The sequence below is a fragment of the Pocillopora verrucosa genome, chromosome 14 (assembly GCF_036669915.1).
Source record: "Pocillopora verrucosa isolate sample1 chromosome 14, ASM3666991v2, whole genome shotgun sequence".
NCBI classification, from domain to species: Eukaryota; Metazoa; Cnidaria; class Anthozoa; order Scleractinia; family Pocilloporidae; genus Pocillopora; species Pocillopora verrucosa.
Genome location: NC_089325.1, coordinates 14,696,523 through 14,723,860, shown reverse-complemented (window position 1 = coordinate 14,723,860; position 27,338 = coordinate 14,696,523). Strand labels below are relative to the sequence as shown.

Below are 27,338 nucleotides of genomic sequence, written 5' to 3'. Positions count from 1 at the left end.
GTTTGATTTTAGATTTAATCTCAAGCACTTTACTTTCCAGTTGAATTCTTGAGTAAAGAATCTCGGGATAAAATGCTTTTTGATTTATAGGGAAATTTTTTTTTCAAGATTTGTAAGCCGAGCGACGGACGAGGATAAAATAATTTGTAATGAGAAGGAAGTAGCAGTTGGCGTGTGAAATCGTTGATGATCAAATTTTTGTATACTGTGTAATATTGGTTTAATAATCATGTTTAACAACCCAAAATCCTCCTCTAGCTTTCATCCAGTTGTAGCTATATCGCTCTTTGCTTTTAATTCATCGCGAAGGTACGCTGATCTTCATAAAGTTGAAAAACCATTGTAATGTATAGCGTGACTAGCGTGACCAATTGACGTCACGGTAAACTGCACATGACATGCAATTTATAATAAAGTTCGGATATAACGCGCGCTGTCATTGGTTGAAAGAGCGTGCTCTATGAGAGTATAGAGCATAGAGCAAGTAGCAACAGAACAACCAAACAAAGGTTTATAAACATGCCAGGCGCCGTAATTGACGTTATTATATCATGAGCAGAGACGAAAATCCTCAAAGAGAAAACGAAATGGACAGTCCGAGTTTTGAAGGTTTTCACGCTCAGTTAGATTGCAAGCTCACGGATGGTAATAAAAATCAAACACAGCTAACACTGGTATTGTTTATAAAGTTCGAGTTCAAAAACAAAACAGAACAAAACAGGAATGATAAATATAGCCAAACTGGCATAACTGTTAAAATTCATACTAATCATGACGGTATCAGAACGACTGCTAGCATGCTGAGGTCCAACTTGGCTAGCTCGGAGATCGCCAGTGAAGCAAGCCTCAGAAATTACATCGATCGCCTTTGAGTGAACAACCAAGCGCTTTCTCTGATGTCCTTTCCAATGCGTTGAGTGGTGAAGGCCACATCAGTCACTGCAACCGAGTTTTATGGCTCTGTCATCCCGAGCAATCTTCATGTTCCGGTGAATTCAGCTGTCGGTCACTCGTAAAACTCACCTTGAGCAGTTTTACGGCTCTGTCATCATCAGTTTGTTTACTGTTTGTCATGTGAAAAACTTGCGTGTTTTTGTGAGCCACGATTCGGCCGGATTTTACTGAACATTTCACCTCCACATTCTGTATGAGAGGCTAAAAGAACTTCAGGCAAAAGTGTTACATTCGACCTGCCAAACTATTAAAGTATGTAAATTATTGCAGAGTGTGGACTTTGATGGTACTCAAGAAGTTCTTTCGTGCTCGAGCCGCTTCCTGCGTGCTATACAACAGAACAGGGCACAGTCAAGGCTTCTCCATTTGTTAAGTATAACGCAACCCAGGCGTGTTCCATGGTAAAATTAACGGATTTATACAATTTGCTGACTTTGAGTATATTACACTGCTTGCTCGTTTAAAAGAAAATCATGTGAATTATAACGATTTGAGAGAGTCTTAGATGATCTAAATTTTAGTGCCCATCTTTCTTGTGGATGTGGGTGAATTTCAAGAAGGTTGAAACATAGTCGCTATTCCCCAGATCCTCCTTCTGTGTAAATAAGGGCCGCTTCAGAGGGGGGACCGGAAATGATGACAACGATTGTCTCCGAGAAAAATCAAAATTGATTTTCTGCACATAACAGTTGACTCAGTAAACGGTGCATTCTCTCACAGACACAGAAACACTTCACTTTCACTAATTAATAGTCCAACTTTTAAATAATTGTGTTATTGTGTTATACCTTCATTAGAAGACAATGGACATGGTCAAATGCAAAGGACTCCTGTAAATCCAACAATAAGATACTCGCAGTGATGGAATCAGAGCAGGAATGGCAATTTATTAAAAATGAGATTCAAAACAAATCAGGCAACCGATTTGATGAATGGTTTATAGGCTTGGAAAAAAATTCAACAACAAAGAGATGGACTTGGATCAATGGTAAATCTGTGACTATTGACAAATGGTATAAAGATGTCAACAACCCTGACCCAACTGACACTTTCGGGCTGATTCATAAGGAATATCCAAAAGGATTTAAAGGATCATTTAGTACCGTTAGGGGCAACCTACTAAGGGGATGGATTTGCGAGGAAGAAACAGGTATTGATCAGTACCAGAAAGAATAAAATATATTTTTTAGTCATACGCTGTTGTGAAACACGAGTTTGAATTTTCTAAAGACTGAACTCACCCCCCCCCCCCCCTTCACCCTTCCCCTTCCTTTATCTTTCTTGTCCCAACCCACTCTTTCCGAAGGCCGCCTATTGCGATCACCTTACCACTGATAGTCCTTCACCATCCAGGAAGCAGACCGTGATCAGTCGCATATTTACTTAAAGCTTCGTAAATTATAGGGACGTGACATAGAAACTTTTTAACTCATTCGTGGTATTGAGTTAGCTTGAGAAACAGTACACTTCTCTAGAGTGAGTACCGGAATATCACTCGAGAAATGTATAGTTGTAGGGACAGTAGTTATGTTTCTTTAACAGCCGCCTGTCAAGGGATTTGCTTCGTTCATTCTGTTCCGGCAAGCACAAGTCCTCCTAAAACATCAGCTGGGATAAAAGCTGTTACCACACAAGGTAAAACATCATCTGAACATAAAAGCAATGCTTTATCAGGTAAAATAGCGATCGATCATGTATCGATTGTTGATTTTAAGATATGTAGACGAGCAATATCCATATTGTGTTCATTTGCTAGTTTAAAGATTGGTCACTTGGTCAAGTATTCAGTTATATCAGCCAGAAGCACTTTTAAGGATATGTATGTAGACGCTTTGAGAAAACCCCACCCCCCCCCCCCGAAAAAACCCCAAAAAACCTTAAAAATTAAGTACTCTAAACGCATTATATCCAGGGACTTAAAAAAACTGACCTCACTTCTACTACGGCGAAATCAACAAAGAAAGTTCAGACGCGGTTTCTTATTCATAGGGAAAAGCTTTTAATTTTTTAAGCTCTACAAAGATGTGACCTTAAGGGATTCCCTATGCGAGACTAGGAAGCAGCCCTCTCTCTTTCCATTTCTTTCCATGTGTTATCCTGTGTCAGTAAGGTCAACCTAATTATCAGCTCGACTTTTATTTCTTTAAGCTTTGTTGACGGTTCAAACTTCCCCGACGACCACATTTCCAGTTGTGACTAAGGTCGATGACCTCAAGAAAGACACCGACTGCTTTTCCCTTTATCTGGCAATCGTTATTTTATCAGCATTGTTGTTTATAGTCATGATCATCCTCGCTGTGGTTTTGATACTGCTTCGAAAAAAACAACAAGAAATAGGTACTCGGACTTTATTTGCATTTTCCTTTAAATTCAACTTGACTTTATGCCATCTCTATTATCAAGGCAATTTAGGGGCAGGCTTGATTTACTTATCATTCGGTCATGATTCAACAACAATTCTAGTGATGAAAATGTATGTAATTGGCACAGAAACTAAATGTTAGTAAAAGTAGTGAAAGAAGGTGAAAAAATAATTGATGAAAACATTAATAATGGTAAATAACTAAAAAAAAAAAAACGGAAAGATAAACCGAGTTGTGGCGAAGAAATAAATTACACCCTCCAAGTCTAATTTGTCCTGGACTTCAATGTTATGCTGCTTTGTAAAACCGAATGGTTCTGGAGAAAATTATACTTAAGGGATCATGAAATTACGCTGCAATAAATTCGAGTAAAATAACTGTCTTAGATGCCGTGCTCAGGAAATAGTTGGTCACATCACCAGTAAGCTGCGCGACTACCTCTTGGCTGTCAAGTTATTAATTTGTTAACTCGAAGTACCAAGTGTATGTATGTGTTCTACTAAAATGCTGCCGACAAATCGGAAGTTTGGCGTCATTTTTTTTTTCCAACAACCTAAATTGAAACCTTTCGAAGAAAACAAAAGTTCTTTATTTCTGTGTTTGCTGCTAACGGTGGTATTTGATTTCATCCACCAGCCTCAAGAAACAAAGCTGTCAAAACGTAAGTTGCTTCTATGTCACTTTTATTCGTCATTTATTCAGTCTGGTGCCCATGTAAATTAAGGCCGAGTGTATCTTTTAAACAATACATAGAAATTATTCAGAAGGAATACATTTTCTCTGTGACATCCGTTTTAACTATTCACTTGGTTTGTTTTTGAGTGTAACAAAGAGTTTTTCGGCCGTTTTGGAACGGTAGAAAACTTACCCAGAAATGCAGATACAGATGGCTCTATGCTTTAAAAAGTGACAAAAGTCAGACAGCCGATGTAGCTGCATTCGCTCAAAAGCCAGTGGACAAGAGCCTATATAATATCATAGATTTGTGCTATCCCCATATTTACTTACTTGGAAGCAGAAATGCTCGAAAAAGAGAGCTTATAAGTATTGCTGAGACGATCATGGTGGTATACTTAGGAGCACAAACTTTTGATTAGCGCTTTTGATAGGCTGAAACTAGTTTTGTTACCTCCATCGATGCAGAATTCGTCATTTCTATCGAATTCATTCCATAGTGAATTTGAAAATTTCACGAAAGCGATCGACTGACACTAGTTTACGGGGAAACCAAGCTGTCTGTAAGAGAACAGTATTATAATGCGTTACATGGGAGTTTAGGCTCCGTTCTGGAACCCCGTAAGTAATAAGGCATATAAACTCTAACCTTTGGACAGTGTTGTTTGTGTTATTTTTGTTCTCTGGTGGCGATTCTAAGCCATTTTGTTGGATTTTAGCTGAGCTCTCATTCAATTATCACCCACACTCAGAAGAATGAAATGAAGAAAGGCTTCTCCAGAACAACGGACTGACTCTCTCTAAAATCGCGCGATTCTCAGACTAAACCACGTCTTTTTGCTTCAAGACTCTGCATTACTAAAGCCAGATACTTTTTGTTTAAGTTTATCAAAAAATATTTCATAAAAGTTCTGCCTTCGAGGGAACAATTCAGCGAAAATTTCAAATAACCGGCCAGTGCGAAGCCAATCGAGCCCGCAGCAAGAACTTCTCGTGCAATTCGGCGACCGTTACAACACGGTCTACCTGGACTCGAGTCAAATTTCCTAAGAGAGCAACCCCATGTCTGACTCACTAGGCTAAGTACATCACATCGGCTTATAATACATACCTATAATAAGCATTGTAAAATCATCCTTTTTTTTTAGAGAGCTTGGGCCCTTGTAACTGAAGGCCACAGAAAGAGGTTTCCAAAGAATGCTCTTAGGTTTTCTAATAAGTTGAGTAGGTATCACATTCATGGATATTCGCCAAATAAATATGGGGTGCTGCTCGTTGTTCGTTGTTTAAAGTTTTAAAAGATTGTTCGTCTTACTTTTGCCGTCAGTCTAATTCCATTTTTAGAAGTCATTAATATTGAACATGGACCTTTTCACTCTTTTCTTTTTGTTTTTCGTTTGTTTGTTTATTTGTTTGTTTTTAATTTTTCTCTCTTTCTACAGGAGTCAACGAGACTTTCAAGAGAGCTTAGCGTTAAATACTTTGAATGTTGATGCCCGGCCAGAGTTTGCTTCGAGAAATGGAACCGGGATTGAGAGGCTCCGTACTGAACCGCTTGTCCAACAGGAGGGTGTATACACCACCCTGTCTCCGGAGTCAATGATGGTAATTATACTTACAAAAAATTAGAGTTCTCAATATGAGTCTTCAAAAAGGTACCAAAGGACGTGCCATACATTGTACTTCCTTTTTTCAATTTTTTAGCTGTTCCTCTTTGTTCTCTGCATGTGGCCCTTCCCTTGCAGTTATATTGCTACTCTGACGGAACTTGACTGTGGTCTTTTGACATAGAACTTTTAATATTATACAATTTTTATTGTTTTATCCATTTACCATTATTTTTCATCAAATTTTTTCCATCCATTTAAATTCTTATTTTCCTTTACATCTGTTTCAAACTTCACCTGTTTGATTATGACCATTTTATGAATGGCGGGTAAAGGGGTCTCATTTGGAAACAGGCAATGAGTTTTAAGCGCAGTGTCTAACAAAACATTCACTAGAAATGTATTTGAATGAATATCTAATTTTCACTTGGCAGTGTTTGTGGTTTCCTTAATTTTTTTTTATTTGCACCTGCGATTTTATTCGTGTTTTCCAGCATTACCAAGCCTACCAAGTCGATAATAACACAATTTTTCTAACATATAAAACTGAATATTTTGCAGACCTCTGAAAACAATGGTTCCCGAACGTACACTTCCCTTGTGAAATCAACAGAAGACAGCGACATTGAATATGTGAATCAAGTAACTGCTCCTGAATATGTAAATATTTATTAAAGGATCGTTCGTAAGACGATTAGCGCTAATCCTAAGAAGCTGAGGTAAAATTATCCTACAGAGCTGGTATAGCTGCTGCCAGCTGATTTGAGGGTGTGCCGGTCCACGAGAGCACCAGATGCTACATGCCATCTCACCGATTTCAGTTAAAATTTGCCTACTCAAACAGAGCAAATGGTTTCTTCTTGGTTATTTCCGGGGGATGATGGATGCCCTGGCCCCGATGCCCCAGAGAAATCGCTTCAAAATACGTAAATGTATGAAACTATCACCGCAATGGTATTTAACTGATTACTCTGAGAGATTGTATGCATATCGTTACATTCTTAACGAATGCACGACGCAAACATCAGTCAAATTTGATTGACAGCTTCTCATTACAAATAAATGACTTTTTTTTTAACTTTTTGATTCATCCAAATATTTGATAACTTTTGGGTCAAATATCTACCCTTGCCAGAAATTGAATATGTAAATGTAAATAACTGCTCCTGAGTATGTTGACGCTTGAGTTAATTGTTCATTTGACGGTTGGAGCTAATACAGGAATATATAACTAATGCAAATTAAATATTTTTAGTACTTGTCCCTGCAAAGCCACGAAAGAAAGACGAAATCTTCCGTTTACACTGAGCTAGTTAAATCGAGCTTTGAGCTAATTGGTCCTTTAGCTTATGTTCAATGTATATGGACGGTAAATTGATTGATAAGTAAATACATGAAAATTATGGAATTTGAATGATCAAGTAGTTTTATCAAGGCTATTATCTTATTGGTTCCAAATGCATTCTAAACTAATTGCAGTTAAAATAAATACGGTTAAAATATATCAAGCTATCCAAAAGGCCACAGACCATATATACACGAATAAGATAGAGACAGGAAAGTGAGTTGAATGACCGGAAATTGCGTCTTTATCTTAACTGGTCGTCCAAGCATACCTTTAATTCACTTTTGTGGCGTTTCAGATATCCTCATCTAAAGTATTGAACGATTTAGCGAAGGTGCTGGTATTGATACTTCTTGGAGTAGATTTGTTACTGTCAGGAGGAAGTATATGTGTAAGGAAACGTTGATGATTCTAAAGTTCATGAAGCTCAAGCTCTTGATCGAATGCCTGGTTTCAATATTTAGTTGTTTTCTAGAAAGTGGTGATCGATTTTAGATTTATTTCGATCATCAAACTGATTAAACACTTCACTTTCGCGGTGAATCAAGAGAATTGCGAGATAAACCGCAGGGTAAGACGCGTTTTGACCGATTATAACAAGAATTTATCAAGAGCGACGAACAAGGATGGCATAATTTCTTTTTTTGGAGAAGGAATTAGTGATGATAGTAATGATCAAATTTATGTATATTGAATAATGTTGGTTTAACGATCGAATCAAAAAACCCTACATCTTTCACTAGCTTTCATCTAGTTGTAGCTGTAAAGCTGTTTCCTTTGTGTATATCGCGTCAGTATATGGGTGTTGCATGAGAAAATTGATGGATTTACACAATGTACTGACATTCGTTTGATTCAGTGTTTTTAACATATTACACTTCTTGCTTGTTCAAGTGAAAACTAAGTGTATTGAAAAGATTCCAAACAGTTTTAGATAATTAATATAAATTTTAGCCCCCAACAGCCGGTTTCCCGGGTTTCTCGGGCCGTTTTCAAAACAATACTTTATTTCAAAATAACAAGTACTTTTTATAACAAGCCCTGTTCTTAAGACAAAAGAAACCCAGAGGTTAACCCTATGTTAAGGATCTCCTAGAAAAAAATTATATATATAGTAATAAAAAATAAAAAATATACATTATATAAAAGCTAATTAATAGAAATATATAAAAATCACAGAAAGATCATTAAAAAAGTATAGAACGTCCATTCAATAAATATTCATGTGATTCTTCAATCTTAGTTTAACGAACTTGTTAATGTTTGGACTATCATGGCATGTTCCTACACCGTTAAAAATAATGACTAAAAAGAGACCATTCAGATTGAATCCTATCTTATAGCACTCCTCCAGGGATAGAAATTCCCTCCTTCGTTCTAAAGAGTCCCATTTAGGTGTTTTACACTTGTCCTCATGCGCCATCTCCTGTCGTCTTAAGACTAACGCTATTCGCGAAGCTCTTCTTTGAACCTTCTCAATTTCACGGATGTCTTTGGCTTGATGTGGTAACCACATCGGGCTAGCGTATTCCAAGATCGATCTAACGAGGGACTTGTACAAAATTGAAAAAATGTCCTTATTTTTACTGCCTATGGTGCGTTTAAGCCAGCCAAGTACCTTGTGAAGTGTTTCTTCAACATGTTTTGTTCAGCTCGTGTCTCTCGCCATGATAACTCCAAGATCTTTATAATTAGATACAATTCTTAGCTCAGTACCTGAGACTTGGTACCGTGTGGTACTTTTGTCCTTATTATGAGTGATTTTCATGACCTCACATTTACTAAGATTACATGTGACCCGCTAGCGATCCGCCCCTAGATCGAGGGTGGTTAGATCTGATTGTAAAGAAATAGAATCTTCCACTAAATTATCTGTCGATATATAATAATAATAATAATAATAATAATAATACAAAAATTTCTATAGCGTCCTATTCTAGAGCTCTAAAGCGCTTAACAATCAAATGTTCAAAACAGTAACTTAATAAATGAATTCGAAAAAATATTAAGCGAAACTACAAATTAAAATTGCACTTAAAAAGATAATGTTTAAGATTGCTTTAAAAAATGCATTATTTAAACTACATTTTATATGCTCTAAAAGATTATTAAAGTTTAGGGGCGCAGACTGAAAAAGCACGATCACCATAAGATTTTAACCTCGATCTAGGTGTCACTAACAAGTTCCTGGTTGATGATCGTAAATTCCTAGATGGCTTGTAAGTTGGCAACAAATCACGAATATAGCTAGGACCTAAATCATTTAAAGATTTAAAAGTCAACAGTAGGATTTTGAAAACAATCCTCTGCTCCACGGGAAGCCAGTGTAGCTCCCTTAGTAATGGAGTAATACGGTTATATTTAGAATCACATAAGATTAGACGTGCCGCACAGTTCTGAACTAACTGAAGTCTATGAATCAAGTATTTCGGAAGTTCATATAACAGAGTTACAGTTGTCCAATCTACACATTACGAAAGCATGCACTAACATTTTGCTGCTTTCAGCTGACAAGAACTTATTAATACGAGAAATATTACGTTTGTGAAAAAAGGCGGATTTACAAATGGCAGCCACTCAGCGTTCCATGTTCAAATTATTGTCAAAAATAACACCTATGTTGCTAGCAGAGTGAGAGGCATTTATAACTGAATCATCGATCGCTGTGAAAGAGAGGAGCTGAGATACTGGACGATGTTGCGATCCTATGACCAAAGCTCTCTCTTGTCACCATTAAGTTTAAGTTTGTTCAAAGACGCAATATCATGTAAATATGCTTATAGATTTTGGTATCGTTAGCAAATAACTTGGCGGTAGATGTGATGATGTTAGGTATGTCGTTCATGCAAATGAGAAATTTTGCCTCCACTGCACAACCGAACACACAAAACAACACTTGGAGGCATGGGCGCGTCGATCAGCCAGGCCCATGATACACTTCCTAAACTCCCGTGAAAAACTCCACTGTTAAAATTATTCTAAGAACACGCTACGGTCGGACACGTAGACCCGAAAAAACCAATTATTGGAAAAATAGGGACCGTCTAACCCCAACCTATGCCACGGCGTCACCTTTGAGGTTATAAAGCAAAACTAATAAAATAAAGCCCAATGAATATGAGCAGAAAACGAGATCCTACATAAAATAGCCAAGAAAGATTGGGACCATTACGGATGGTAACGAGATTAAGGCTAACAGAGTTAGTGAACACCAAACTAAACAAAGCAAGATGACGCGGCGAGGCCGACCGTAGAATGACGCGCATAACTAACCGGTCACTATTTCAAACCCCCCAACCGCGGTCCCACGCGTGCTACATTAGAACCCAGTTCACCGCTCTGTGCCGGCAAAATAATAATTTATGTCAATTCTAATTTACACAAATTGCATATTTTGCCTCCAATACACAAACAAAAACACAAAACAATACTTTGAGGCATGGGCGCATCGGTCAGCCAGGCCCCATGCTAGATAGTGAAGGAAAGGGTTGGCGCTCAGAGGGACAGAGATTGAGAGACTTCAAGCCTGCTAGATAGCGAGTCTCTAACATAATTCTGTACTTCTGAAGAAGCCGGAAAAGGCGAGGACGAACACAACTAAGCCTAAGCTTCTTAGTTGCAAAAGATTGCCACAGTCAGTCCTTTCAGTAAGTTGCTTGAGATGGATCACCCCGAGGGGTTCTTTCCTATGAGAGGCTGGTTGGCTAACAAGACGAAGAGCTCCCTCCTTCGCGGAGATAACGATGGAATGTAGGGTAGGAGAATCCACTCCTGCAACCTGATGCAGCCACTTGAAAGCGTAAAAAGCGAAGTTGATGGCCGACCAAGGGTGCATCTCTAGCCCGTACTGTAAAACAAAGATCAACTTCTAAGTGTTACTGAATACAACAAGCTTACCCCTCAAGGGTGCATCTCAAGGGCCTCTGGCCCGTGTTTCCAAAGCACAGTAGTCATAAAAACGTGCAGGAACACGAAATAATACTGATCGATACTGATGGCTCTGATGAGACAACATCGATGGATACGAAGAGCTATTTTCTGTAAAGCTGGAACTTTAAAACCAATGTTCACGATGCAGACAACGTTCTGATTATCTTTGTAGCCGACAACAGTTTGTGCCTCGAGGGAGTCTATAAACGCTTGAAAAGACAGTGAAACGGCAAGGAACCCACGAAATGCGGAGCTCCGAGAGCTCTCTAAATCTGACCAATTCTGGAGAAGGATTATTTCCATGAACTGAATTCAACTTCCGCAAGCTGAATTGGACGCATCTGAGTATACAATTTTCGTTGGTTTGCGCTTCACGGGCCACAAAGGCACACCGTTGATGGTAGCAAGATTGTCTTTCCAATAGTTTAATTCATTTATGCAATCAGGCGCTAGAGAGACAAGAGAATTTCAATTCGTGACAGAGTTAACAACAGCAAAGGTATCTCTGGTCATGAGCCTAGTTATGTTCCCGATGCCGTTCCCAAGCGCCGAAAAAATTTTCCCACACACACTGGCGAGCTTCCGAACCTGAAAAAGGGAGTCCTTCGACCCCAAAAGAAACAACAAATCCTCTTTCAGAGACGAGGATAGCATAGTATTTTTTCAAAAGGAACTAGTGGATAGTAGTGATCAGATTTATGTATATTGAATAATGTTGGTTTAACAAACATATCAAAGAACCCTACATCCCTCACTATCCTTTATCTAGTTGTAGCTTTAAAGCTGTTTCCTTTGTGTCAGTCGGGTCAGTACGGGTGTGTTGCATGAGAAAATTGTTGGATTTCTACAATGTACTGACTGAATTTATTTTTTATTTAATTGAAAGAAATTATTAATTATTTAATTAATTATTATTTAATATGATATATTACACTTCTTGCTCGTTCAAGTTAAAAATTAAGTAATTGGAAAGATTCAAAACAGTTTTTAGTTAATTAATGTAACTTTCAGCGCCCGACAACGACATTTAACCTGTGAATCAAATACCTACTCCTGAGTATGTTAATGCTTGAGTGGATCCGAATGCATCTGAAACTGACTGCAGTTAAAATACATCAAGCTATACAAAAGGCCACTGACCATGAATACATGAATAAGCGGGAGACAGGAAGTTGGATGAAGGGGAAAAATCTTGAGTCGAAGCTTTTTCCTTAATTGTGGCGTAAAGTTTCCAAAAAAAGTACCTGACCTTGTCGACTTCAATCCCGCGGGTAAAGCTTTTAAGACTTGAACATTCCACAAAAGTATCCAACACAATACACCCCTAATTTACTTGAATTAAACCAAAACACTTTGCTTCCCCATTGACAGTCTAAAGCTAAAGAGAAAAGCTGAAAGTAACACTTCGTGTTGTTTTTCCTATTCTAAATTTTTCTAATTGCCTGTTCTTGATTGCGTGATCTCTCGTCATTTATTCGCTGTTTCCTCCCAAGTCACACCATGAATGACTGGAAATTGCGTCGAAATCTTAATTGGTAGTTCATGCGTAACTTTCTCTTTCGTGGTGTTTTAAACATCCTCATTCAAAGCACTGAACAGTGGATTTAGTGAAGGTGTATGAATGATTTTTTTCGGGGTTGATTTGGTACTGTCTAGAATAGGTAGGTGAGAGAGGAATATTAGATAATTCTGAAGTTCATAAAGTGCAAGCACTTAATTGCATGTCGAGTTTCATTATTTGGTTACTAGAGATAGTGGCATTTGATTTTAGATTTAATCTCAAGCACTTTACTTTCGAGTTGAATTAAGAGAAAAAGAATTCTTGCGTGAAGAATCTCGGGATAAAATGTGTTTTTATTTAAAGGGAAAACTTTTTTTTCAAGATTTGCAAGCCGAGTAACGGACGAGGATAATATAATTTGCAATGAGAAAGTAGCAGTTGGCGTGTGAAATCATTGATGATCAAATTTATGTATACTGTGCAATGTCACGCCATCTGCCAAATTGGATTATGTCCGACCTTTTCCAGGACTTTTCTCTAGCCTTTTTTCGTTAATTAAAAGTGAAACTTCGAAACAAGCGAGCCGGCAAGTAGCAACAGAACAACCAAACAAAGGTTTATAAACATGCCAGGCGCCATAATTGACGTTATTATAACGTGAGCAGAGACGAAAATCCTCAAAGAGAAAACGAAATGGACAGTCCGAGTTTTGAAGGTTTTCACGCTCAGTTAGATTGCAAGCTCACGAATGGTAATAAAAATCAAACACAGCTAACACTCGTTTTGCATATAAAGTTCGAGTTCAAAAACAAAACAGAGCAAAACAGGAATGATAAAAAATATAGCCAGAGTGGCATAACTGTTATAATTCATACTAATCATGACGGTGTTATGCTGAGGTCTAACGTGGCTGGCTCGGAGATCGCCAGTGAAGCAAGCCTCAGAAATTACATCGACCGCCCTTTGAGTGAACAACTAAGAGCTTGCTCTGATGTCCTTACCGATGAGTTGAGTGGTGAAGGCCACGTCAGTCATTGCAACCGATTTTTAAGGCTCTGTCATCCCGAGCAATCTTCATGTTCCGGTGAATTCGGCTGTCGTTCATTCGTAAAACTCGCCTTGAGCCGTTTGTATACCATTTGTCATGTGAAAAAACTTGCGTGTTTTTATGAGCCACAATTCGGCCGGATTTCACTGAACATTTCACCTCCACATTCTGTATTAGAGACTAAAAAAACTTCAGGCAAAAGTATGTAAACAATTGCAGAATGTGAACTTTGATGGTACTCAAGAAGTGGGAAGAGAAGTGTAGGGAGAAACACGAGACGTAGTCGAGTGTTTCTCCCTACACTTATTTCGTGCTCGAGCCGCTTCGTGCGTGCTTTATAACAGAACAGAGCACAGTCAAGGCTTTTCTATTTGTTAAGTATAACGCAACCCAAGCGTGTTCCATGGAAAAATTAACGGATTTATACAATGTGCTGACTTTTTAGTATATTACACTGCTTGCTTGTTTAAAAGAAAGTCATGTGAATTATAACGATTTGAGAGAGTCTTTTGAGATAATCTAACTTTTAGCGCCCATTTTTCTTGTGATGTGGGTGAATTTCAAGAAGGTTGAAACATGGTTGCTATTCTCCAGATCCTCCTTCTGTGTAAATTAGGTCTGCTTCAGAGGGGGGAAATGATGATAACGATTGTCTCCGAGAAAAATCAAAGTTGATTTTCTGCACATAACAGTTGACCCAGTAAACGGTGCATTCTCTCACAGACACATAGAGACACACTTCACTTTCACTAATTAATAGTCCAACTTTTAAGTAATTGTGTTCTTCTAGATGGAGAGAGGCTATGTTTGTGTTATACCCTCAAAAGAAGAAAATGGACATGGCCAAATGCAAGGGACTCCTGTAAATCCAACAATGAAACACTAGCTGTGATGGAATCAGAGCAGGAATGGCAATTTATTAAAAATGAGATTCAAAACAAATCAGGCAACCCAAGTAATGAATAGTTTGAACAAAGAGATGGACTTGGATCAATGGTAAATCTGTGACTATTGACAAATGGTTTAAAGACTTCATGAGTTTAGTTTGTACGGGATTGATACTTGAAGACTGAATCTGATATCTTACGCATCCGACGCTTCAAATTACAAAACTTACCACCAAAATGACTTGCCTTTGTAAAAAATGATTGGTAAATTATATTTTGATGTCTTTAGAGAAGAATTATCTCGCAGTTTACCTTAACACACTTCACAGTACACAACGATGGTCGTTTGGATTGAAAAGGAAGTAGAGGCTTCCATTATGGAAATAGGTCCACGTTTTATTGATCCGTTGCAACGTTTTTGCTTGAAGTTCGACTTTCTCCAATTTTGAACTGTGAAAAACTTTCATTTAGTTGTCGCTATAGAGCTGTATGTCTCCTGTAGATCGCGACATCTTCCCTTATTGATTGAAAATGTCGTGCAACGATAGTTGTCGAACATGGCGTGACAAATTTGCCATCGATCAAATGTGACATAAAAATTTAATCTATCTTAGTTCCGAATTTTTACGAGACTTTTCGGAAAGAAGTACCCTATCGCAATTTTCCATAACACAGTGCATGCTGTACAACCCAATATCCCTTTGCTTTACTTGAATTAAACCAGAACGCTTTGTTTCTCTTTTAATAATCTAAAGCTAAAGAGAAAAGCTGACATTAACATTTAATGTTGTTTTTCGTCATTCTAAATTTTTCTCATTGCCTGTTCTTGATTTACATTTTCCTTGAAGCGTGATCTCTTGTCAAACTTTTGCCGTTTCCTTCCAAGTCACACCTTGACTGACTGGAAATTGCGTCGAAATCTCAATTAGTCGTTCGAGCGCAACTTCCTCTTTGGCGGCGTTATAAAAATCCCCATACAAAGCTTTGAACGATAGATTTAGTGCGGTATATGTATGTATTAATACTTCTCGGAGTTGATTTGTTTCTGTCGAGAACAGGTAAGTGAAAGAGGAAAATTTGATAACTCTAAAGTTCATTAAGTGCAAGCACTCAATCGAATGTGGAGTTTCATTACTGGGTTACTAGAGATAGTGGCGTTTTAGATTTATTCTGAACGTCAGACTGATCCAGCAATTTACTTTCGAGTTGAAATAATAGAAAACGAATTCTTGAGTGAAGAATCTTGAGATAGAATGCGTTTTGATTGATTACTACAAAGGTTTTTAAGACTTGCAAGCCGAGCAACGGACGGGGATGAAATAATTTGCAATGAAAAGGAAGTGGCAGTTTGCGTGTTTAACCATTGATGATCAAATTTCTGTATACTGTATAAAGTTGGTCTAGTAATCATGTTAAATAACAAAACATCCTCCGTTAGCTTTCATCCAGTTGTAGCCATAAAGCTGTTTGCTTTGTATTCATCGCTGATCTCCACATAGATGCGAAACGATTGTAATATATGTCGTGACTAACGTGACCGATGACGTCACATGACATGCAACGTGTATTGGGATTGAAAAGGAAGTAGAGGCTTCCATTATGGAAATAGGTCCATGTTTTATTGGTCCGTTGCAACGTTTTTGTTTTAAGTTCGACTTTTTCCAATTTTGAACTGTAAAAAAACTTTCATTTAGTTGTCGCTATGGAGCTGTATGTCTCCTGTAGATCGCGACATCTTCCCTTATTGATTGAAAATGTCGTGCAACGATCGTTGTCGAACATGGCGTGACAAATTTGCCATGGATCAAATGTGACATAAAAATTTAATCTATCTTAGTTCCGAATTTTTACGAGACTTTTCGGAAAGAAGACCCCTATCGCAATTTTCCAAAAACAGTGCATGCTGTACAACCCAATATCCCTTTGCTTTACTTGAATTAAACCAGAACACTTTGTTTCTCTTTTAGTAATCTAAAGCTAAAGAGAAAAGCTGGCATTAACATTAAATGTTGTTTTTCGTCATTCTAAATTTTTCTCATTGCCTGTTCTTGATTCACCTTTTCCTTGAAGCGTGACCCCTTTCTTTCGCTGTTTCCTTCCAAGTCACACCTTGACTGACCGGAATTTGCGTCGAAATCTTAATTAGTCGTTCGAGCGCAACTTTCTCTTCCGTGGCGTGGTAAACATCCCCATCCAAAGCTTTGAACGATCGATTTAGTGCGGTATATGTATGTATTAATACTTCTCGGAGTTGATTTGTTTCTGTTGAGAATAGGTAAGTGAGAGAGGAATATTTGATAATTCTAAAGTTCATTAAGTGCAAGCACTCAATCGAATGTGGAGTTTCATTACTGGGTTACTAGAGATAGTGGCGTTTTAGATTTATTCTGAACGTCAGACTGATCCAGCAATTTACTTTTGAGTTGAATTAATAGAAAATGAATTCTTGAGTGAAGAATCTTGAGATAGAATGCGTTTTGCCTGATTACGACAAAGGTTTTTAAGACTTGCAAGCCGAGCAACGGACGGGGATGAAATAATTTGCAGTGAGAAGGAAGTGGCAGTTTGCGTGTTTAACCGTTGATGATCAAATTTCTGTATACTGTATAATGCTGGCTTAGTAATCATGTTAAATAACCAAACATCCTCCGTTAGCTTTCATCCTGTTGTTGCTATAAAGCTGTTTGCTTTGTATTCATCGCTGATCTCCACATAGATGCGAAACGATTGTAATATATGGCGTGACTAACGTGACCGATGACGTCACATGACATGTAACTTGTAACGCAACCCAGGCGTGTTGGATGGGAAAATTAATGGATTTATACATTGTAATGACTGTTACTTTAATCTCTATTTTTAACTATATCATACTGCTTGCTTGTTTAACTAAGTATGTAAATCAAAACGATTTGAGAGAGTCTTAGATAATCTGACTTTAAGCGCTCGAAGGTTGACATTTAGTCGCTATTTCCTGGATCTTCCTTTTGTGTCAATAAAATCCGCTTCAGAGAGGGGAATGATGATGATGATAACAACGATTTTCTCCAAGGAAACTCAAATATGATTTTCTGCTCGTTACAGTTAACCCAGTAAGCAGTGCATTCTCTTACAGACACCTAAAGACACATTTCACTGTCACTAATTATTAGTCTAACTTCTATGTAGTTGTGTTCTTCTAGATGGAGAGAGGCTATGTTCATGTTATACCTTCAGTAAAAGACAGTGGTCATGGCCAATTGCAAGGGACTTCTGTAAATCCAACAATAAAACACTCGTAGTGATGGAATCAGAGCAGGAATGGCAATTTATTACAAATGAGATTCAAAATAAAACAGGCAGCCAAAAAAATGAATGGTTTATAGGCTTGAAAAAAAATTCAACAACGCGGAGATGGACTTGGATCAATGGTAAATCTGTGACTATTGACAAATGGTCTAACGCAGGCATCAATCCTGACCCAGCTGACTCTTACGGAATGATTCATAAGGAATATCCAAAAGGATTTAAAGGATCATTTAGTACCTTAAAGGGCTACATAGGAAGAGGATGGATTTGCGAGGAAGAAACAGGTATTGATCAGTACCACAAAGACTAAAACATTTTTCGAATCAGACACTGTTGTTAAACAAGACTTTGAATTTTCTATAGGCTAAACTCACCCTCCCTTCCCTGTCCTTTATCTTTCATATCCCCACCCTACTCTTTCCGACGGCCGCCTATTGCGATCACCTTAATTACCACTGATAGTCCATCAGCATCGGAGGAGTAGACCGTGATCCTAGCCGCATATTCAATCATATTTTAGTCACCCAACTGACTCTTACGGGATTATTCCTAAGGAATATCCAAAAGGATTTTAAGGATCATTTAGTACCGTTAGTGGCGACCTAGAGAGATAATGGATTTGCGAGAAAGAAACAGGTATTAATCAGTACCAGAAAGACTAAAATATATTTTTTAGTCATACGCTGTTGTCAAACACGAGTTTGAATTTTCTAAAAACTAAACTCACGACCCCCCCCCCCCCCTCCTCCACCCTTCCCCTTACTCTATATTTCCTATCCCAACCCTACTCTTTCCGAAGGTCGCCTATTGCGATTACCTTACCACTGATAGTCCCTCACCATCAAGGAAGCAGACCGTGATCAGTCGCATATTTACTTAAAGCTTCGTAAATTATAGGGACGTGACATAGAAACTTTTTAACTCATTCGAGGTATTGAGTGAGCTTGAGAAACAGTGCACTTCTCTAGAGTGAGTATCGGGATGTCACTCGAGAAATGTATAGTTGTAGGGACAGTAGTTATGTTTCTTTAACAGCTACCTGTCAAGGGATTTGCTTCGTCCATCCTGTTCCAACAAGCACAAGTCCTCCTAAAACATCAGCTGGGACAAAAGCTGTGACCACACAAGGCAAAACATCATCTGAACATAAAAGCAATACTTTATCAGGTAAGATAACAATCAATCATGTATCGATTGTTGATTTTAAGATATGTAGACGAGTAATATCCATATTTTGTTCATTTGTTAGTTTAAAGATTGGTCACTTGGTCAAGTATTCAGTTATATCAGCCACAAGCACTTTTAAGGATATGTATGTAGACGTTTCGAGAAAAACCCAAAAAAAAAAACCCCAAAAAAACCTTAAAAATTAAGTACTCTAAAAGCATTAAATCCAGGGACTTGGAAAAACTGACCTCACTCCTACCACGGCGAAATCAACAAGGAAAGTGCAGCTGCGGTTTCTTATTCATAGGGAAAAGCTTTTAATATTTTAAGCTTAAAGATATGACCTTAAGGGATTCCCTATGCGAGACTTTCAAGCAGCCCTCTCTCTTTCCATTACTTTCCATGTGTTATCCTGTTTCAGTAAGGTCAACCTAATTATCAGCTCGATTTTTATTTCTTTAAGCTTTGTTGACGGTTCAAACTTCCCCGACGACCACATTTCCAGTAGTGACTAAGGTAGATGACCTCAAGAAAGACACCAACTGCTTTTCCCTTTATCTGGCAATCGTTATTTTATCAGCATTGTTGTTTATAGTCATGATCATCCTCGCCGTGGTTTTGATACTGCTTCGAAAAAAACAGCGACAAATAGGTACTCGGATTTTATTTGCATTTTCCTTTAAATTTAAGACATCTCTATTATCAAGACAATTTAGGGGCAAGCTTGATTGACATATCATTCAGTCATGATTCAACAACAATTCTAGAGATGTATATGAATGTAATTGGCAAAGAAACTTAAAAGTAGTGAAAGAAAGTGAAAAAATAAAGAATGAAAACATTAATAATGGTAAATAACTAAAAAAAAAGGAAAGATAAACCGAGTTGTGGCGAAGAAATAAATTACACCCTCTAAGTCTAAAGTGTCGTGGACTTCAATGTTATGCTGCCTTGTAAAACCGAATGGTTGTGGAGAAAATCATACTTAAAGGATCATAAAATTACGCTGCAATAAATCCGAGTAAAATGACTGTCTTACATGACGTGCTCAAAGGAAATGGTTGGTCACATCACCAGTAACCTTCGCGACTACCTCTTGGCTGTCAAGTTGTTAATTTATTAACCCGAAGTACCAAGTGTATGTATGTGTTCTACTAAAATGCTGCCGACAAATCGGAAGTTTGACGTCATTTCGTTTTTCCAACAACCTTAATTGAAACCTTTCGAAGAAAGCAAAAGTTATTTATTTCTGTGTTTGCTGCTAACGGCGGTATTTGATTTCATCCACCAGCCTCAAGAAACAAAGCTGTCAAAACGTAAGTTGCTTCTGTGTCACTTTTATTCGTCATTTATTCTGGTGCACATGTAAATTAAGGCCGAGTGTATCTCTTAAACAATACATAAAAATTATTCAGAAGGAATACATTTTCTCTATGACATCCGTTTTAACTATCCACTCGGTTTTTTTTTTGAGTGTAACAAAGAGTTTTCGGCCGTTTTAGGACGGTAGAAAACTTACCCAGAAATGCAGATACAGATGGCTCTATGCTTTGAAAAGTGACAAAAGTCAGAAAGCCGATGTTGCTGTATTCGCTTAAAAGCCTGTGGACAAGAGTCTATATAATATCATAGATTTGTGCTATTCCCATATTTACTTACTTGGAAGCAGAAATGCTCGAAAAAGAGAGCTTATAAGTATTGGTGAGACGATTTTGGTGATATACTAAGGAGCTCAAACTTTTAATTAGCGCTTTTGATAGGCTGAAACTAGTTTTCTCATGTCTATCGATGCAGAATTCGTCATTCCTATCGAATTCATTCCATAGTAAAATTGAAAATTTCACGAAGGCGATCGACTGTCACTAGTGCACGGGGAAACCAAGCTGTCTATGAGAGAACAGTATTATAATGCATTACATGGGAGTTTAGGTTCCGTTCTGGAACTCCGTAAATAATAAGGCATATAAACTCTAACTTCGGACAGTGTTGTTTGTGTTATTTTTGTTCTCTGGAAGCGATTCTAAGCCATTTTGTTGGATTTTAGCTGAGCTCTCATTCAACTATTGCCCACACTCAGAAGAAGGAAAGGAAGAAAGGACAACGGACTGACTCTCTCTCCAAAATCGTGCGATTCTCAGACTAAATCATGCCTTTTTGCTTCAAGACTCTGCAACACTTAAGCCAATCAAAAAAATATTTCATAAAAGTTCTACCTTCGAGGGAACAATTCAGCGAGAATTTCAAATAACCGGCCAGTGTGAAGCCAATCGAGCCCGCAGCAAGAACTCCCCAAGCAATTCGGCGACCGTTACGACACGGTCTACCTAGACTCGAGTCAAATTCCCTGAGAGGGCAACCCCATGTCTGACTTACTAGACCAAGTACATCACATCGGCTTATAATACACACTTATAATAAGCATTGTAAAATCACCCTTTTTTTAGAGATCTTGGGCCTCTGTAGCTGAAGGTCACAGAAAGAGGTTTCCAAAGGATGCTCTTAGGTTATCTAATAAGTTGAGTAGATATCACATTCATGAATATTCGCCAAATAAATATGGGGTGCCGCTTGTTGTTCGCTGTTTAAAGTTTTAAAGGTTTGTTCGTTTTACTTTTGCCGTCAGTCTAATTCCATTTTTAGAAGTCATTAATAATGAACATGGACATTTTCACTCTTTTCTTTTTGCTTTTGTTTGTTTATTTGTTTGTTTTTTATTTTTCTCTCTTTCCACAGGAGTCAACGAGACTTTCAAGAGAGCTTAGCGTTAAATACTTTGAATGTTGATGCCCGGCCAGAGTTTGCTTCGAGAAATGGAACCGGGATTGAGAGGCTCCGTGCTGAACCGCTTATCCAACAGGAGGGTGTGTACACCGCCCTGTCTCCGGAGTCAATGATGGTAATTATACTTACAACAAAATTAGAGTTTCTCAATATGAGCCTTATTCAAAAAGGGACTAAAGGATGTCTCATACATTGTACTTCCTTTTTTCGATTTTTTAGCTGTTTTTCTTTGCTCTCTGTATGTGCCCCTTTCCCTGCACTAATATTGCTACTCTGACGCACCTTGACTTTGGTCTTTTAACATAGAACTTTCCATATTACATAAGTTTTATTGTTTTATCCATTTACCATTATTTTTCATCAAATTTTTTCATCCATTTAAATCCTTATTTTCCATTACATCTGTTTCAAACTTCACCTGTTTGATTATGACCATTTCAGGAATGGCGGTTAAAGGGGTCTCATTTGGAATCAGGCAATGAGTTTTAAGCGCAGTGTCTAACAAAACATTCACTAGAAATGTATATGAATGAATGTCTAATTTTCACTCGGCAGTGTTTATAGTTTCCTTCAATTTTTTTTCATTTCCACCGGCGATTTTAGTTGTGTTTTCCAGCATTACCAAGCCTGCCAAGTCGATAATAACACAATTTTTCTAACATATAAAACTGAATATTTTGCAGACCTCTGAAAACGATGGTTCCCGAACGTACACTTCCCTTGTGAAATCAACAGAAGACAGCGACATTGAATATGTGAATCAAATAACTGCTGCTGAATATGTAAATGCTTATTAAAGGATCGTTCGCAAGACGATTGGCGCTAATCCTAAAAAGCTGAGATAAAATCATTCTACAGAGCTGGTATAGCTGCTGTCAGCTGATTTGAGAGTGTTCCGGTCCACGAGAGCACCAGATGCTAATGCCATCTCACCGATTTCAGTTAAAATTTGCCTACCGTTGACCCCGAGCTAGTTCAATCGCGCTTTGAGCTAATTGGTCCTCGAACTTATGTTCAATATATATGGACGGTAAATTGATTGATAAGTAAATAAATGAAAATTATGGAATTTGAATGATCAAGTAGTTTTATCAAGGCTATTATCTTATTGGTTCCAAATGCATTCTAAACTAATTGCAGTTAAAATAAACACGGTTAAAATATATCAAGCTATCCAAAAGGCCACAGACCATATATACACGAATAAGATAGAGACAGGAAGATGAGTTGAATGACCGGAAATTGCGTCTTTATCTTAACTGGTCGTCCGAGCATACCTTTCATTCACTTTTGTGGTGTTTCAGATATCCTCATCTAAAGTATTGAACGGTTTAGCGAAGGTGGTGGTATTGATACTTCTTGGAGTCGATTTGTTACTGTCAGGAGGAAGTATATGTGTAAGGACACGTTGATGATTCTAAAGTTCATGAAGCTCAAGCTCTTGGTCGAATGTCTAGTTTCATTATTTAGTTGTTTTCTAGAAAGTGGTGATCGATTTTAGATTTATTTCGATCATCAAACTGATTAAACACTTCACTTTCGCGATGAATCAAGAGAATTGCGAGATAAACCTCAGGGTAAGACGCGTTTTGACCGATTACAACAAGAATTTATCAAGAGCGACGGACAAGGATCGCATAAATTTTTTTTTTTTGGAGAAGGAATTAGTGACGATGGTAATGATCAAATTTATGTATATTGAATAATGTTGGTTTAACAATCGTATCAAAGAACCCCACCTCTTTCTCTAGCTTTCATCTAGTTGTAGCTGTAAAGCTCTTTCCTTTGTTTATATCGCGTCAGTATATGAGTGTTGCATGAGAAAATTGATGGATTTACACAATGTACTGACATTCGCTTTATTCAGTGTTTTTAACATATTACACTTCTTGCTTGTTCAAGTGAAAACTAAGTGTATTGAAAAGATTCCAAACAGTTTTAGATAATTAATATAACTTTTAGCACCAAACAGCCGGTTTCCCGGGTTTCTCGGGCGGTTTTCAAAACAATACTTTATTTCCAAATAACAAGTACTTTTTATAACAAGCCCTGTTCTTAAGACAAAAGAAACCCAGAGGTTAACCCTATGATAGGGATCTCCTAGAAAAAAATTATATATATAGTAATAGAAAATAAAAAATATACAGTATATAAAAGCTAGTCGATAGAAATACACAAAAATCACAGAAATATCATTAAAAAAGTATAGAATGTCCATTCAATAAATATTCGTGTGATTCTTCAATCTGAACTTGTTAATGTTTGGACTATCATGGCATGCTCCTACACCGTTAAAAATAATTACTAAAGTTTAGACCATTCAAATTGAATCCTATCTTATAGTACTCCTCCAGGGATAGAAATTCCCTCCTTCGTTCTAAAGAGTCCCATTTAGGTGTTTTACACTTGTCCTCATGCGCCATCTCCTGTCGTCTTTAGACTAATGCTATTCGCGAAGCTCTTCTTTGTACCTTCTCAATTTCATGGATGTCTTTGGCTTGATGTTGTAACCACACCGGGCTAGTGTATTCCAAGATCGCTCGAACGAGGGACTATTACAAAATTGAAAAAATGTCCTTATTTTTACTGCCTATGGTGCGTTTAAGCCAGCCAAGTACCTTGTGAAGTGTTTCTTCAACATGTTTTGTTCAGCTCGTGTCTCTCGCCATGATAACTCCAAGATCTTTATAATTAGATACAATTCTTAGTTCAGTACCTGAGACTTGGTACCGTGTGGTACTTTTGTCCTTATTATGAGTGATTCTCATGACCTCACATTTACTAAGATTACATGTGACCCGCTAGCGATCCGCCCCTAGATCGAGGGTGGTTAGATCTGATTGTAAAGAAATAGAATCTTCCACTAAATTATCCGTCGATATAAGATAATAATAATAATAATAATAATAATAATAATACAAAAATTTCTATAGCGTCCTATTCTAGAGCTCTAAGGCGCTTAACAATCAAATGTTCAAAACAGTAACTTAATAAATAAATTCGAAAAAATATTAAGCGAAACTACAAATTAAAATAGCACTTAAAAAGATAATGTTTAAGATTGCTTTAAAAAATGCATTATTTAAACTACATTTTATATGCTCTAAAAGATTATTAAAGTTTAGGGGCGCAGACCGAAAAAGCACGATCACCATAAAATTTTAACCTCGATCTAGGTGTCACTAATAAGTTCCTGGTTGATGATCGTAAATTCCTAGATGGCTTATAAGTTTACAACAAATCACGAATATAGCTAGGACCTAAATCATTTAAAGATTTAAAAGTCAACAGTAGGATTTTGAAAACAATCCTCTGCTCCACGGGAAGCCAGTGTAGCTCCCTTAGTAAAGGAGTAATACGGCCATATTTAGAACCATATAAGATTAGAAGTGCCGCACAGTTCTGAACTAACTGAAGTCTATGAATAAAGTATTTCGGAAGTCCATATAACAGAGTTACAGTTGTCCAATCTACACATTACGAAGGCATGCAATAACATTTTGGTGCGTTCAGCTGACAAGAACTTCCTAATACGAGAAATATTACGAATGTGAAAAAAGGCGGATTTACAAATGGTAGCCACTTAGCGTTCCATGTTCAAATCATTGTCAAAAATAACACCTACGTTGCTGGCAGAGTGAGAGGGATTTATAACTGAACCATCAATTGCTGTGAAAGAGAAGAGCTGAGAGGCTGGGCGATTTTGCGATCCTATGACCAAAAGCTCTGTCTTGTCACCATTAAGTTCAAGTTTGTTCAAAGACATCCATGTCGCAATATCATGTAAACATGCTTATAGATTTTGGTATCGTTAGCAAATAACTTGGCGGTAGATGTGATGATGTTAGGTATGTCGTTCATGTAAATGAGAAATTTTGCCTCCACTACACAACCGAACACACAAAACAACACTTGGAGGCATGGGCGCGTCGGTCAGTCAGGCCCATGATACACTTCCTAAACTCCCTTGAAAAACTCCACTGTTACAGTAATTCTAAGAACACGCCACGGCCGGACACGTAAACCCGAAAAAACCAATTATTGGAAAAATAGGGACCGTCTGACCCCAACCTATGCCATGGCGTCACCTTTGGGGTTATAAAGCAAAACTAATAAAATAAAGCCCAATGAATATGAGCAGGAAACAAGATGCTACATAAAATAGCCAAGAAAGGTAGGGACCATTACGGATGGTAACGAGATTAAGGCTAACAGAGTTAGTGAAAACCAAACTAAACAAAGCAAGATGATGCGGCGAGGCCGACCGTAGAATGACGCGCATAACTAGCCGGTCACTATTTCAAACCACCCAACCGCGGTCCCACGCGCGCTACACTAAAACCCAGTTCACCGCTCCGTGCCGGCAAAATAATAATTTATGTCAATGTAATTTACACAAATTGCATATTTTCCTCCAATGCACAACCAAAAACACAAAACAGCACTTTGAAGCATAAGTGCATCGGTCGGCCAGGCCCCATGCTAGATAGTAAAATAAAGGGCTTGAGCTCAGAGGGACAGAGATTTAGAGACTTCAAGCCTGCTAGATAACGAGTCTCTAACATAATTCTATACTTCTGAAGAAGCCGGAATAGGCGAAGACGAACACAACTAAGCCTAAGCTTCTTAATTGCAAAAGATTGCCACAGTCAGTTCTTTTCAAGTTGCTTGAGATGGATCACCCCCAGGGGTTCTTTCTTATGAGAGGCTGGTTGGCTAACAAGACGAAGAGGTCCCTCCTTCGCGGAGATAACGATGGGGTGTAGGGTAAGAGAATCCACTCCTGCAACCTGATGCAGCCACTTGAAAGCGTAAAAAGCACAGTTGATGGCCGACCAAGGGTGCATCTCCAGGGCCTCTAGCCCGTACTGTAAAACAAAGATCAACAACTTCTAAGTGTCACTGAATACAACAAGCTTACCCCTCAAGGGTGCATCTCAAGGGCCTCTGGCCCGTGTTTCCAAAGCACAGTAGTCATAAAAACGTGCAGGAACACGAAATAATACTGATCGATACTGATGGCTCTAATGAGACAACATCGATGGATACGAAGAGCTATTTTCTGTAAAGCTGGAACTTTAAAACCAATGTTCACGATGCAGACAACGTTCTGATTATCTGTGTAGCCGACAACAGTCTGTGCCTCGAGGGAGTCTATAAACGCTTGAAAAGACAGTGAAACGGCAAGAAGCCCACGAAATTCGGAGCTCCGAGAGCTCTCTAAATCTGACCAATTCTGGAGAAGGATTCTTTCCACGAACTGAATTCAACTTCCGCAGGCTGAATTGGACGCATCTGGGTATACAATTTTCGTTGGTTTGCGCTTCACAGGCCACAAAGGCACACCGTTGATGGTAGCAAGATTGTCTTTCCAAAAGTTTAATTCATTTATGCAATCAGGCGTTAGAGAGGCAAGAGAATTCCAATTTGTGACAGAGTTAACAACAGCAAAGGTATCTCTGGTCATGAGCCTAGTTATGTTCCCGATGCGGTTCCCAAGCGCCGAAAAAATTTTACCACACACACTGGCGAGCTTCCGAACCTGAAAAAGGGAGTCCTTCGACCCCAAAAGAAACAACAAATCCTCTGTCAGAGACGAGGATAGCATAGTATTTTTTCAAAAGGAACTAGTGGGTAGTAGTGATCAGATTTATGTATATTGAATAATGTTGGTTTAACAAACATATCAAAGAACTCTACATCCTTCACTATCCTTCATCTGGTTGTAGCTTTAAAGCTGTTTCCTTTGTGTCAATTGCGTCAGTACGGGTGTGTTGCATGAGAAAATTGTT

The 27,338-nt window shown here is 38.1% G+C and overlaps 3 protein-coding genes and 1 pseudogene across 3 annotated transcripts; 3 read left to right on the top strand and 1 right to left on the bottom strand.

The window, feature by feature from the left end:
• The first annotated feature begins 1,782 nt into the window (after positions 1–1,782).
• On the top strand, positions 1,783–6,274 carry LOC131787649 (uncharacterized). The gene is made up of 6 exons (XM_066161766.1): positions 1,783–2,104; positions 2,497–2,589; positions 3,103–3,291; positions 3,954–3,978; positions 5,435–5,597; positions 6,161–6,274. The coding sequence occupies exons 1-6, from the start codon at positions 1,816–1,818 to the stop codon at positions 6,272–6,274; spliced, it is 873 nt and encodes a 290-aa protein (XP_066017863.1). The 5' UTR covers positions 1,783–1,815.
• A 1,941-nt stretch (positions 6,275–8,215) lies between these two features.
• Positions 8,216–10,779, bottom strand: LOC131787639 (uncharacterized; annotated as a pseudogene).
• A 6,717-nt stretch (positions 10,780–17,496) lies between these two features.
• Positions 17,497–19,497, top strand: LOC136276800 (uncharacterized). The gene is made up of 3 exons (XM_066161765.1): positions 17,497–17,882; positions 18,634–18,765; positions 19,229–19,497. The coding sequence occupies exons 1-3, from the start codon at positions 17,594–17,596 to the stop codon at positions 19,495–19,497; spliced, it is 690 nt and encodes a 229-aa protein (XP_066017862.1). The 5' UTR covers positions 17,497–17,593.
• Positions 19,498–20,043: 546 nt separating this feature from the next.
• On the top strand, positions 20,044–22,809 carry LOC136278256 (uncharacterized; the record flags this gene model as incomplete). The annotated part of the gene is made up of 3 exons (XM_066161764.1): positions 20,044–20,081; positions 21,499–21,661; positions 22,230–22,809. Coding segments are annotated over 3 exons (315 nt in total), but the record flags the coding sequence as incomplete, so codon positions are not given.
• Positions 22,810–27,338: the final 4,529 nt, after the last annotated feature.